The following is a 15,275-nucleotide window of genomic DNA, read 5'->3' as shown; positions in this document are numbered from 1 at the left end:
TTCACATGATTTACATAGATTTTGTCAAATTGAATGTGCAGTAAAAATATATGCATATCAAAACTCTTATTGACTCTTTCCCTATTATAATAAGTAAAAAAAAGTAATAACTAAACATTTTGTAAATCTTGAAATGTTATTTTGAAATGAGTATTGTCACAAATATAAATATTTGCAGTTTAACAATTAATTTAAAATTATTTGCAATTTTGATATTTCTCTCCAAGTTTTATAAGAATCAATATGTGTTGCTAAAATTCCAACATAATATGCGTTCCAAAGAATTTTATTATGTAACACAAGTTTCGATAGGAACTTTCACTTTATAATAAATTAAATGTAATCCAGTGGAAATGACATTTTTCTTACGGCAATGGATACAAAAGTTCCAAATAGAACTGTTGTTATGTAACAAAAGATCTTTGGAACATTATTATGGTGGAACTTTAATTCCGTCACAGCCTGTAAATGCTTATATCTTCGTTTGATCTCTGGTGATAGTTGTCTCATAGGCAATCATACCACATCTCCTTATATTTTTGTTATACATGTAGGATATTCAGTCTTACTGATTCGATACTTAACAGACTAAACTACATGTACAGGCTACAGGCATATTATTTAATTTACAATTGCATATTAAATTCAAAATCAATTACTATTTTGTACCTTTTAAACAGTTAAAGGGAACACACATAAAACTCGTCATCTACTTTCAAGCCACTAGCACATAGCAATATTGTTTTTCACAACACATATATAAGAAAATATAGTTTACTATGCTTCTCTTGGGCCCATTCAATAGAATTAAACTTCTTCGTTCTATATACCGTTTTAATTAACAAAACAAATCTGCACAATGTTTAATCTTGTTTGTTTCTTGTTTGCTTAACACGAAATGGTAAATATTCCATGCATATTCAAAACAAAAAAAAAACAGTGATAAATGACTCATGATATTAAATAAAATAAAATTGTATAAGAAAAAATCATTTCGTACTCGTCAATCGTCGCATAAATTATTAAAAAATGAGCAAATCTTGACTTTTTTAAGTAGCCAGGTTCCACCAGTTGACCCTTTCATAAAATGCCTTATTACTATTATATATCTCTGGTCTTGATAACATGATAGGTTTTTGTAACAACTATGTATGCTTAATGAGGGTCTGAATGGGATTTTCAGAATAGAGAATAATGGACAAACACTACAGAAAAATGAGCCAATAAAAATGAAAAATAGAGAGAAGTAGGCCAAACAAATTAAAGAATAGAGAATAATGAGGAGCTAAAATTTAAAGAATAGAGAATAATGGGCTAAACTTATAAAAAATATAGAGAAATTTAAAAAAAAAAATAATTAAAGAATACAGAATTGGGGGACCCCCTATCCAGACCCTCCGAAAAGTGCTTTGTTAAAGTTCATTTGAGGAACGCATTGTACAAAAGGACGACAAAATTTCCACTGTTTATCTTCCTGTATAAAAATGCATACAATTTTTCAATTGATTTCCTGTATTTTATGTATTTTTCATTGGGAAGAAATAGTCTAGCTGAAACAAGGAAGACCGACATTTGACCTTACTCGTTCAAGTCTAAAGGAATTGTGTATCTTATCTCAATCATATAAAACCACATTATGTCTTTTCATTCACAGATTTTCTAAATATAGAAGTATATACAGTCATGATTGTACATACATGATATTATTCGGTTTATCTTGGCAGATAAGCAGTTCCGTGACTTTTAAAAGCTTGTATTGGACATATTAAAGAAGAAAGCCTTGGACGAAAATTTGGAACAATGTTGACGTTCGCTTTTGTATTTTTTTTTGTCGGCCTTGTGGCTGCTAATATAACGGGAACTAAACCCACCTCGGGTACATGCTTGTGTGTATCTGGTACCCATGTCAATGCTCATACGTCAGGTTAGTCTTAATCCAATGTTTATTTTTATGTTGATTCATGTATTTAAGCTAGATGTAATTTTTAAAGATTTTATTTTGTTTAAAATGTTTGTGTATGGACAAGTTTTAAAATTGCGCGCATATATTGTTCTATAAGCAATCCAAGGTTATCCAATTAAGGACGATGACACGAAGACCCTGCTTTTGGGCCAAAGTATGATGCTAATCTCAAAATCAAAATACACGAAATGACATTTAGCATATTAAATGGAGGTTAAAAAATAAAATAAGCATTCCATCCCAAGATGAGAATTCCATATTATTAAAATGCTCGGATTTTCCTAAGTATTTTTTTATAGACCTTTGACCAGAAAAAAGTATGAGCGACTAAAATATTGGCTTTGGTATCTTACACCTTCGCCTAAAATATTTTGTTGTTTTTCGAATGTGCTAGCTATCGGCATACGAAACTACAAACATAATTTTCTCCATTACTTTTTGTGAAATAATGGTGCCGTATCATGGGGCATCCTTTTGGCTGTGTGGGATGTACAAGTACGCATCCACGTCTAGTCAGAATGGGTACGTTAATTCTGATGCCTCGTGTAAAGAGAGTGCCACGCTCTCTGCATGTTAAGAACCCTTGCAACAACTCTTTGGGGAGTCCGTAGGTGACCTGTTGCAAGGCAAAATGCCTGCCCCTATCCAAAATATCCTCATTTTCCAGTGGCAGTCCAAATTTCTCCCATTCTTCATCCCGGACGACCTCTATCACAAGACCTACCTATTGTATTGTTAATTTGTTATCGTTCTGAACATGCATAAAATATTTGCCTCAGGGCGTTAAGCAACCAACACTCAATCAATAATATTCTAGGACCAACACGATTTTCAATGCCTTATCCCTTTTTTGTATAAATGTTCCAAACTGTAATTGTTAACTTTTCTATTTTTAGCGGAAGTAAAACATCGGACAACTTCGAATCATTTTTAGTTTGGTCTTTTTTTGTTTTTTTTCTAGTGCTAAAGTTTAAAGTCAGATAAATCAGAAGAATTTAATTAAATATTATACTCTTTCGGGGGAAATGAAAATATGTTATAAAAGTTATCAGCTGCACCTAGCACGTTTCCATTAAATGTAGGCAACTTGAAGGAAGGAACATTCAGTTAGGTCAGCTGTAATGTTTAAATATTGTGCTAATATGTTATTCTAAAATAAAATAAAATAAAATAAAAAAAAGACCTTAGTCGGTCTTACAAAAACTGTCAGGACAAGTAAGAATACGTAAACCCGATTCTGACAGAATATTGACTACAAAAATCATAAGAGGAAAAGTCAAATACTAATACGGTGTGTTAAGGAAAGTTCAACGATTGTTTAAATTTCCCGAATATTTTTTATTTGATGCCTATAGAAAGAATACAATTTCAACCGCTTGACTTACGAGTATATTACTTGATTCATGTAGGAAAAGAAAGACAACTCTAATCTTTTATGTTCATTTAGAAAGATCCAAGACATTGATATAGGATAATGTATAGTTTAACACCGCTTCTTAGCTATTGCATACATAGTTATAGGGAACTTTCTGCGGGATTTTTCTCGCTGCGTTGAATACCCATTGGTGGCCTAGGGCTGTTTTCTGCTCTCTGGTCAGTTTTTTTTTGTCTCTTTGACACATTCCCCGTTTCTATTCTCAATTCTATATTCATGTTTCTTATGTGTATTTCATAAATAATCACTATAATTGTACAATGAAATTAGATTTTTTTTTACTAAACATGACAAAAAAAAAACAAAATAACTCCAAGAATCCTAAAGCGGTTATTTTGTTTTTATATTTAATATTGCCCGCATATTTGATTTCTCTGAATAAAATAAATGGAGGCAACATCACACAGCACGACCACTTTATTTGTGTACTGATAATTTCATAAATATCACTTTCTTAAAGAAATATTTAAGCAACACTTAATATGGGACAAGTTTTTGTTATAGTCTGTCCTATATTTTGCTATTCAGTCATGTAGCCTAGACAGGAGTAAATCCCTCTTTTCAAGTACTTTTCATTTAATTTACATTTGCACCTTTCAGCTGGAACTCATACAGCTGTGCATGCCACTCTTAATACTGGTGACTGTTACAAATTCCACGGTGGAATTCATACTACAAACGGGTATACATTTTTTCAGCTCCAGAATGTACATGGCGAGGTTAGTTACCTGTTAAATTTACTATTCATTTCCAATCGAAAAAAGTAATTTACATTTTAAGGGCTATTGAAGAGAACCAATTTCAAAAGGTAAACATTTCTGCCGTCTCACAGTGAGATAACATGGATTAGAATAAGACAATAATCTTTTGGGAATGTTCAATTTTCTATTATAACTATATCATGACCTTTTAAAAAGTAATTGAATTTTTGTTTTAATTATAATGGTTTATATGTTCCCCTATTTGTAACATTTTGTCATATTTGTTTTTAATATTTCCCATAAAAACCAAATTATCAATTGATTATATCAAACTTAAGTAACTTCTTCACTCGTCAAATTTCTATGTTTGGGCAAGTCTGTAGTCAAAATCGTCAATACTTCCATAATGCACATTTGTCTTTTATAACTTTTTAATGATATCTCTGAAACAAAGCGTTTCTATTCTTGTAGTCCATTTTGTTGTGCTTATTGAAGAAACGTTATGGCAAATAGAGGTACAACCGATAGCAAACCGAAACAGACGCTTAATTGACCGAGACGCTATGTAAAAAAATATATAATTCTGAAATGATATTGAATCCATAATAAGAAATATCCGCAAAATGGTTTCATATAAATTTGCTAAGGGGTTACAACGTAGGCATGTGGATGACCAACGAAGGCTATTTTTTTTTACAATTGGTTACAGAAGAGGTGCGGATCCAGGATTTAAAAAGGGGGAGTCCTGGCAAGCCAACATCTAGAGTGATCATAATAAACCAAAATCAAGCATTTATCATATATGAAACTCCATAAAAGGGGGGAGGGGCTGCCTCCTAAATCCCCCTCTGCAGTGATGCAGATCGAAATGTAAACAGCGGCACTAAGTTCCCTATAATGATATTTTTTTTTAATTTTCAGAATTTATGGGTTGCTGGAAACTACCTCAACACAGCAACATCAGGTCACTGTACAAGTATGTATAAAACAATTAAACATGTTTATGAATTAAAAGAGATGCATTTTCTTCGTCAATAACATAGTAATTCACCCACACAAATAAGAAACATAAATTGTTTAGGGTTCACATACATTAACAGTCTTCAACAACATAGGTACTTGGGGACAGGACAATTTTGTTTTTGGCCCTTCCCCTTTTTTCCAAAATCCGTTATCTTTTTGTCTTCTAATAATTTCAATTATTTTCGCGTTTTTCTGTATTATACGAATATGAATATACTACAAATAACTTGTATATTCTGTTTACTATCAATTCCAAGTTTACTATCCACAGCGGTCACTGATAATATATAGTGCCGCTGTTTACATGTCTAGCTGCATCACTAAAAAATACGTTTAGGACTAAACCGCAAGTCTAGACATGAGGCTTAGTTACGACTGTTTGAACATATGAAATCAGATACATTTTCCTCGCATGTATTTGATACACATGACTTATAATTCAAGTCAAATTAACTAAAACAAAGTGAAATATTGTATGTATGTTGACATTTACCGATGTTTGGGTTATGACAATCTGTTGGTAACTTAGGGAGCTACCATTTGATTTTTATGGGGGGCTAGTATGAAATTTGAAAAAAAGGCAGGACAGGAGTTTTGAGTAAAAAAAAGGCAGGATGAGCAACTTTGCCAAAAAAAAAAAAAAAAGGCAGGATGACAATTTATGTAAAAAAAGTCAGGATAAACTAATAAAAAAAAATGCAGGATCGAATAGAGTGAAAAATAAAAATGCAGGACAGAGATTACAACTAAAAAAAAAATGCAGGACAGAATTTTTCATCCTAGCCCCCCCTCCCCCCCCCCCCTTAAAATCAAATGGTAACTCTCTTACAGTTGTTTTAAAAGCTCACAATATTAGTCGATGTGACAATAAGAAAATAACAACAATGAATAAATAAAATCAAATAAAGAAGGTAAAATATCATAATCTCTCCTGTATAATTATATGCTTACATCTACATTTTGTAGATAGCGTCTAGGTGGAATTAATATTAAAACTTCCGGAAACAATGCAATTCACATGTAACTGTAATAAACATTTTTTGAATAAGCATCATGTTTGTAAATAATTTAAAGGCACACATTCAACTGGAACAACGTGCAGCGATGCAGTAGCAAAGGATTATGCTTGTAAAATATTGGCTCTTCACAATGCTGGTAAGATCCATCTTTGGAACAAACATCCTTCAGGAGTACATGACAATGCGTATGCCTACAACAATATCAACGACGCATGTCATGGACGTGCTGCATCCCGATCACAGTAAGTTAGGAAAACGAGTGCACCTTAATTTTATGACGCTATCCTACAGATTCTTTAAACCTTTTTGCCATTAAAAAAAACTATTGATCACGTGTTAAAAAAGAGACAGAAGTTACCGAGGGAACATTCATAACTCTTAGATACCTTGACAACCCCACAATCGAAAAAGGACGAAAAGACAAACATTATACAGAAAACCCAAGACTATGCAACACGAACCGAATCTATCATAACACAGGAGTGATCTCAGGTTACCCCGGAAGGGTTACAAGATACTGCTCCACTAGTGGCACTCGTCGTGTTACTCATAATAACAACACATTCGGTAAATATAATAAGTCTTATCGATGATATCACAATCGAGGGTAAGAGGACAATTTATGATTACGAAAATTGAAGTTCTTCGGCGGTCATCTGTGATGCAGATATTTATAAAGGTCAACCAACTCGGGATGGTGTCATATCCCTCACATTCTTTATTGGCGTCATTAATAAAACTCCACGAAAACGCATATTTTAACGTTATAAACAAGGCGTTATACGGTCAGTTACTGTATATCACAAATGAATATGACTGCGTAAATACATGTAGCACAGTTGCAGTTTGAACAATCCATTCGAAAGTCTTGGGGAGGGGGAAGTCAATTCAAACGATACAGAGGTACAGACAAATTCTGGCTGGCAGTTTTCCCGTAAAAAACATTTTTGAAATTATTATACCTCAGTATGTATTTTCTATATAAAATAATATACGAATGAATTTACAATTTTTACGAAATTGTCAGAAAAAGACTATTAACCAGTTAATAGTTTCAAAAAACTATTAACCGGTTAATAGTCTTTTTACGGGAAGTTTTCCTGTACTTTCTGTATCGTTTGAATTAACTCGTCTCCCGAAACTTCTGAATGATTGTTTATAGCTGTTATTTGCGCATTCAAATTATTATGACGTCAATACGTAATATAGCTTAGCGGAATTTTTACGTTGTCCGCTTCAAATTAAAAAAACTGATGTGTTAACCAACATATTTCATTTGGAACAGTTGTGAGAGTAACAGTACAAAGAAAATAGTTATATATTGTCTCGAAATATATCCTTTTTTCTTTCTGTATAATAAAACACTTATTTGCTTGGTATTCGGACATTAGCAAGTTTATTGTCCCCCTCGACAGCAACTATTTCCCTCCGCGTCGCGCGTTAAATAGTTGGTGCCTCGGGGGACAATAAACTTCCTAATGTCCTCATAGCCAGTATATAAGTGTATACTATTAACCGGTTAATAGTCTTTTACGAGAAATGTTTGCTTCCAGTACAAAAATAATGCTGGTATATAATTTATTTCCGAATACAGATACGTATATCAGCAGCAGCTTAACTTCATAACAATAGATTTCGGTATTTCGTTAGTAGTTTTTGAAACTATTAACCGGTTAATAGTCTTTTTACGGGAAAATGTTTGCTTCCAGTAATAATTCATATACAGTAAATAGTTTTTGAAACTATGAATCGGTAAATAGTCTTTTTGAGACAATTTCATTTTGTCTATAATTTTATAAAGTAAATATATACTGAGGTACATAATACTATTTCTTCGTCCATCTAAACTTCATTTATTTACAGTTACACGTGTAGTGAATGTAGAAGCCCAGGTGCTCCCGGAGGTCATGTGTGCCTTGACCGTAAACTGCTGCAATACATCCATGACATAGGATCATCAGGCTACATACATGTAAGTTGGGGAAAACAAAAATCGCTTGTCTGTTTTGATTGTTTTGAGAAAAAATAACAAAGAAACAGACAGATCTTTTTGTCATTGAAAGAAAAATGGCAACTTTCGCCTTTATCTATTTCATATTGGGACCATAAACAAAATACCACAATATGTACGTAATTATGTCTGTACTTGTCACCAAACTTTAAATAATTATATATAGCTGTAAAAATTTTGGTAAATTTTTACAAATTTCTGGTGATTATTGCGAATTATCGGAAGGGTATTCCTAATGTAAACAAAACAATCTGTCGACAGCGAACCTAATTTTTTTTCTGTAAGATAACACTAATTAAGGATATAAATGTATTTCAATTCAAAATTTTACTTAAAACAAGTAAATTTGAGATATATTGTATCAAAGCCGGTTCAGATTTCCCTTACAGAACCAGAACATGGACTTTACCATTTCTGCTTAATAATATTATTTGCAGACAGAAGGCGAAATATTTCCTCCGTGGCAGTCTCAACAATTTTATAATTTCAAGTTGCAATCATTTATGGATCTTTGAGTGACTTTTATAATAGAACTCGTGCACTACGAGCTGTTGAACAGATATATATAGATTCTACCACTGCATCGAGTGTGATACGATATTTATCCACTAGACAGTTAAATTTTCCAAATTTAAAACGCGAGGCTCGCCGAGCGTTTTAAATATTTAAAATTTAACTGTCGAGAGTGGATAAATATCGTATTACACGAGATTTGGTGGTGGAATCTGTTTCTCTAATGACTTTCAAACAACACGCAAGCAAATTTATTCCTTCTTTTCGAATGATCTGCAAAAAGATGTGTTCTTTCTTTGTGACGTCATCAGGCATGGTCGCCTTTTTTCATGCCGTCACAATAGGAAATTCAGAGGAAAATAAGAAAATTCGACGTCATAATCGGATTTTAACCAATGAAGAACTGAGATCAAACGAACCACACGTTGATTAATTTTTTTTATACAATGGGTGCAGAAAGGGATAAATTGACGAAGAATTAGAGAAACCAGTTTATCCATGTTACATCAACGCTGTATTTCATACAATGACCATATCGCGTTAAATAAAAAGGCTAATTTCAAAATATATACCAGAAACACACAGAAATTAGTGTTTGAAAAGCCAAATATGTATGACAATATGTTCAATTCTATTTTGTTGCAGGTTAATGAAATATCAGGTGCTTGTCATAGCTGTCACAGTCGGCATTACAATGGCAAGGCTGTAGACCTCGACAACGGCAGGAACACCCTCTTTCTGTCAAAGTGCAGAGAATACGGTGGAGTTGAACCATTAAACGAAGGAAATCATATTCACTGTGGATTCGCTTAGGCAGTGGAAAGCAAATCTTTTGTTTCCCTGACACTTTCAACCTTTCTGTTAAAACTATGTTTAATTTTGGATATTGTTTTAAGCAATCAAGAGAGATGATTGAACGTTATTCTTCATAATTAGTTAAATAAACAAAATATGCTTATCCGGATTAAATAAAAAAAGTTCAAGAGAAACAAAACATTTGTTTTCAATGCCCTAGTGATACTATTTTAAATTTTTTAACCATAAACAATAAATCGTAACGTATTCAAAAGTGGTTTAACTATAATATACCAGGGATAGTGACTCGCTAACATACTAATAAAATACACAAAATGTTTTTTTTATATATAACCTTTAGTGATCTTACTAACAAGATTAAAAGATTTATTTGTTTGGTTAATTTTCCGTTTTAAAATAAAAAAAACTGCACTTTAGCTAAGACTGCAATACCATCAGACAACTGTATTGAAGCATCGTACAGAGTCCGTTTGGTTTGATTTGACAGTCATCATAATTGTAAACCATGCGAGGAGTTTTACCTATTTGTTAATCCGAATATTTCAGACCCTTCCCGTGTTCATCTCTTCTACTTTCGAATGAATGTAGCCATCATAGACTACTGAATTATTCGGGTTACTTATTTGTTCGATTTAACTCTTACTTGTATGATTTTGATATTGTATCGTTTACGTTTTCTTAACCTAGGTTTTAGTCACATGTTTGCCTAACCAGTTAACTTTTGGGAATGTAAGAACTCCATTTAAAGCAATGTTTACATGTAAAAAACTACACACGACAGGCATTTTAAAGTTATAATGACTTATATGTCTACGGGAAAAAAATGAGAGAAAGTTGTGAATTTGCTATCTTTTACATATATAGCTCTTCATGTGATTCGGTACTTGTACATCCTTGGCTTTCAAATGTTTGGCTTTGAGCTTTACTGTTGAAAAGAAATCGAGAAAAGCGCTTCGTACACGTACAATTAATAAAGTGATATTTTAAGTTTTTTATGGCACCGGTTCGATCGATAACGCTGTTGCTGGTTGTCTTTTAGTTTCATAGGGTATCATCAGCTCAAAAGTGGGTGCTTCGGTACTTATGATTTATATCATGCCTTTCTTAAATTGACCGTTCTTTTCGTCTTATATTTTTTGAGTCACAACTTATTCAATTTTGTTGACCAAAATCTGGCGTTCGTTGTTTTAATTAACTGTAACTTTATTTAATACATTCGATTTACGTAAGCGGCCAGGAAATGATTATCATATGATGCCGCTTTGAACAAATGTCTATAAGTGTTCATCAATATATTGTTATGTTTATGACGTCCTTACAAGTACCAGGTCTTATATCCGTTGTATAGTCGACATTCTGTACAGTCCAGGTTTTAGCTTCAAATGACACATGTCTGTCTCAAATAAAGGTACATGTAGTAAATACCATGAAATTGTTTAATAAAATGTTCTGTTTCACTTCCTTTTTATTCTTCTCATATCAATTACCTGACTTTTCATCATTTTAAAAAGTGCAGTATAAGTAATGTGTCTTCCATAAAGGAAATACAGTAACAATGACAACAAAACAAGGTCGATGCGACTGAGTAGGAAATGTGCGTTCACGTTTCTCCAACATTTTATATTTTCATTTACAGCATGACTAGCTATAGTGTGTCCCTCCATTGACCTTTAAAACACGAAAATGCAAGAATACACCAAGGCTACATAGAAAGTACTGGCGGATCAAGGGTTAAGTTGGTTTGACAAAAAAAAAATCCAAGCTCGGAAATCGTAATATGAATTTGGTGACTATTTAAGGCAGGATGAGCAACTTGGCAAAAAAAAAGTCAGGATGACAATTCATGTACAAAAGTCAGGATAAACTAATAAAAAAAAGTCAGGACTGAATAGAGTGAAAAATAAAAAAGCAGGACAGAGATTACAATTAAAAAAAAATGCAGGACAACATTTTTCATCCTAGCCCCCCCCCCCCCTCCTAAAAATCAAATGGTAACTCCCTTAATAAGTTTTACAGATAGCTGTAATTCCTTTTAGATATGATATATCTTTACTTGAGAGGGGCCTATGGAGTTCATCTACATCAATCACTAGCCTGTGAACACTGAGGTTGTAAGTTCGATTCCCGCACTTCGAATTAGTGAAGATATGCATAGCTTTGCAAATGTACTCCAAATTAAAGCAACATCCCCAAAAATCACATTTAATTAAAAAGCAGTTACCTCTCTTAGAATGAAAACATAAATTGTTGATACTTCTACGATAATCCTCGAAACAAGCGAATTTTGAACGCAGAACTTTAAAACATAGTTGCAAAATTTAAATTGTATATGTTCCTCATCGGCACTTCAATACGCGAAAGTACACGGATACACTTAGTCTTTTGACTGCAGTGAGGGATCCAGGGGTTTTGGGATTTTGCTGAAAAGAATCCCCGTTCTGACATCGTAAAACAATGTTAGTAACTTCATATAAATCTTATCATTTTTTATTCAAATTCTATATACAGTAAGCCATAAAATTAGGTTACGTGTTGTCATTTGACTACGTTAAATAAACATGTCATAATTAAATTGCTCATGGGGGTATACCCAACAACGATAAACAACTGTTACAGTATACAAAGAACAAGATCGAAAATTAAAGACTGAGCAGTACAAACCCCACAACAATAAAACCCGGAAATGATATCAGGTGCTCGGGATAGCTAAGATCCTGCTTCACATGTTGCTTGTGCAAAAACTAATTCGAGGAAATGAGGACGGGACTGTGGTGAGTCAATTGGACCATATCCGTCGTCATCTGCGAGACAGATATTTCATAACGATCAACCAACTCATGATGGTGCCCATAAAATGTTCGCGGGGGTGACTTCTACCTCACCACATGAAATCCTTCGTATGATTTTTCCTTCTAATGTCTGTCAATATGTGCATTATTGTCCTTCATGAGCTGAAATCAGTTGGGTCCTCTACTCCTCTTACAATACGAAAAATGTGTTTTATTTGCCTAATTCACTTTTACATTTTTGTTCACAACATGCCGCAAATGTTTGGACTACGCCCTCATTAACACTCAAATCATCACTCTCACACGTTCATGTTCTTCTAATAAAGTACGTTTATCTATCTGGAATTGAATTGTTACATATAACTACTTTGATCAAGTTGTGATCAAGAAAAGAAAAAATGTTCCAAAAAGATACGAGTTAAGCCGGTGATGTGGGATAAATGTGAGACTACAACAGTCACCCGTATAAAGTTCCAAGACGTGTCATATCTTCAATCACTTAAAGCTCTGTATCTGCTGTCGATTAATTACCTTAAAAAGTTCATGATCTACAGATACGGATTCGGACGGGTGCATCAGATTGTCTACTTATGAATGCGATATTGATATCATTATAAATCGAATTTTTCGCCAGAACCTTGTTTTGTTAAAATTCTTGGGTGCCTTCAAGGTGGGAACGACAAACAAAATTAAATAAAAATTTGAAATGAAAAAGTTTTTATCGATAGGAGAGCAATAAATGTATCAAATGAATATTATAATCAACTTCAAAAATGTTATTCGTTTATTGCTCCTATAATAATAAAGTTACATGAATAAGAAGATGTGGTATGAGTGCCAATGAGACAACTCTCCATCCAAGTCACAATGTATAAAACGTTAACAATTATAGGTCAAAGTACGGCCTTCAACACGGAGCCTTGGCTCACACAGAAAAGCAAGCTACTGGCAGGTGCATAAAATGCAGCGGGTTTAAACATTTTAACAGGCGCCAACCTTCACCCTAACCTGAGACAGTAGTTTAACATTACAACATAAAAAGACGCACTATAAAATAGCAATTGAAATGGCTTAACTCTATCAAAAAGACATATAAACAAAAACAAGTGAAATACACTGTACGAATAAGTTTGATCTATTACACAATTTAAATACAATATTTAATACAGGTAGTGATAAAAAAAGAAATAGGAACAGTGTAAAAAAAAACCCACCTCTAACCTGGACAAAATGGCGTTAAATAAAACAACGTACACAGGTTAATTTAAATATTTTAAATATAATAATTATGTTGTTAGGAGTACGGAAGAAAACATTTTTTACAAAATCAATAAATTTGTTGTTCAGAGTACGAGTAAAGAGGTGAAAATCTATCGTCATACTAAATACTTAACAAAGGTGGTACATATTGAAAATAGTGAGACGAGATACAAAATATTTAACAATGGATGACAGAAGTACATTACAAATAGTGCCAACAGGTCAAATTTACACGAAAGTACGATTTGAGAGTACTCGCAGTTACTGAAAGCTAGTTAACAGTTAAAAAATAATGCATCAGAGACTAAAATCAATTAAAACACATCCCAGGGATTTAGTGTTTAAACGCCATGGATACGCATGTTAGAGATAATGCATTATATTTTAAGGTTTTTCTTGTCGTATCACACACCGAGGGATGTCAGGATTGAAATGAAAGACCAACAAATATTTTAATATGCATTATTTGAGACTTGTATACCGCAAACAAATATTTTTTTCTGAAAAAATTTGCAGAAAATTTTATCCCATTTTATCGATCACATTGAAGTGGGAGAATCTTATCTAATGTGTTTAGGTATAATCACGCCCAACGGCTTATAATAATATTAAGATGAAATAAAACTCGCTATTAGAAGCCAGGGAATTTAAAACGTATCCACTCGTATCAGATACATTGACGTCGTAGTAATAAGTATCTGGGGATCTATAAATACACATTATTTTATCCCGAGTTTTAAGTCTTTGTTGCGTATCATAAATCTTATTTTTCTGGAAACCTTAAACAATTCGACACTGTGTATCTAGATTGGCGATGGTGGTATTTCGCGAAAAGAGGAAAAGGTGGTTGTTTTATCACTTACTAAAGTAGCCTAGTGAAAATAAATGGGTATGGGAACGACGACCGTTAAACAATCACACAATGCAACACCGAGAAATGTTGTCCAAAGCATGCCCGACTATGGACGTACAATAATTAGAAACGTCAAATTAATTATTCTAGTCAGGTCTTCTGACTATCAGGCACGCGTTTCATTAACAAAGTTTAAAAAAAAAGTTCTATTTCACTTTTATATATATTTATTTATTAACTTGAAGGACCTTTCTTTTTGAAATAATGGACTTGATACAGTGAGCCAAGTAAGTCACTTACCGAACCTTCCCTTTGTGATGGTCAATCACACTCCCCCGTTCTTTGAAGTTTCATACCAGTTATATTAGTTTTCGATTTTCCGATAAAGAGTTGATTTCCCTTCATCCCTTAATCTTGCATAACCTTATATATAGAAACGTACCCTTTGGTAACTTAAAGTGTTGTATTGCCTCAAACTTGTTCTATAATGTGTGTGGTTCAGATAAGATGGACTTGATTTGGTTATGATCCAGATGCGAGATTATTGAACAGGCATTTATAGTTACACCGATCAGCGCCTTATACCTCGGAAGTGCATCTCACACACATTTTCAATGATGTTTCCTTCAAAGAAAGTACGACATCAGAAATTGAAGCAAAACAATTCGCAACTACGAATCGAAATCTAAGTGAGATGATTTAAAATAAACAAGATGCAAATTAATCAGATGCCCAAAACTTTCCAAGTTTAATCTCTGTTATTCTCTAAAAAGTGTACATCGAACTATACATACATGTTGCTTTATTTACATTTGATGACACGAAAACAATAAATCAACTGTTACGGTGTATTAAAAATACAAATCACTTCGGTATGAAATGTGTTGAATAT

At 33.1% G+C, this 15,275-nt stretch overlaps 1 protein-coding gene across 1 annotated transcript; it reads left to right on the top strand.

The window, feature by feature from the left end:
• The first annotated feature begins 1,533 nt into the window (after positions 1 to 1,533).
• Positions 1,534 to 9,780, top strand: LOC127718782 (uncharacterized). Its single transcript, XM_052224835.1, has 6 exons — positions 1,534 to 1,924; positions 3,999 to 4,117; positions 5,021 to 5,075; positions 6,197 to 6,383; positions 8,005 to 8,113; positions 9,311 to 9,780. Exons 1-6 carry the CDS (start codon positions 1,801 to 1,803, stop codon positions 9,476 to 9,478), a joined length of 762 nt encoding a protein of 253 aa, XP_052080795.1. The 5' UTR covers positions 1,534 to 1,800; the 3' UTR covers positions 9,479 to 9,780.
• Positions 9,781 to 15,275: the final 5,495 nt, after the last annotated feature.

Source organism: Mytilus californianus, unplaced genomic scaffold (genome assembly GCF_021869535.1).
Source record: "Mytilus californianus isolate M0D057914Y unplaced genomic scaffold, xbMytCali1.0.p SCAF_1, whole genome shotgun sequence".
Taxonomy (NCBI): domain Eukaryota; kingdom Metazoa; phylum Mollusca; class Bivalvia; order Mytilida; family Mytilidae; genus Mytilus; species Mytilus californianus.
The sequence above is the reverse complement of the archived record's forward strand: the minus strand, read 5'-3'. Positions and strand labels throughout refer to the sequence as shown.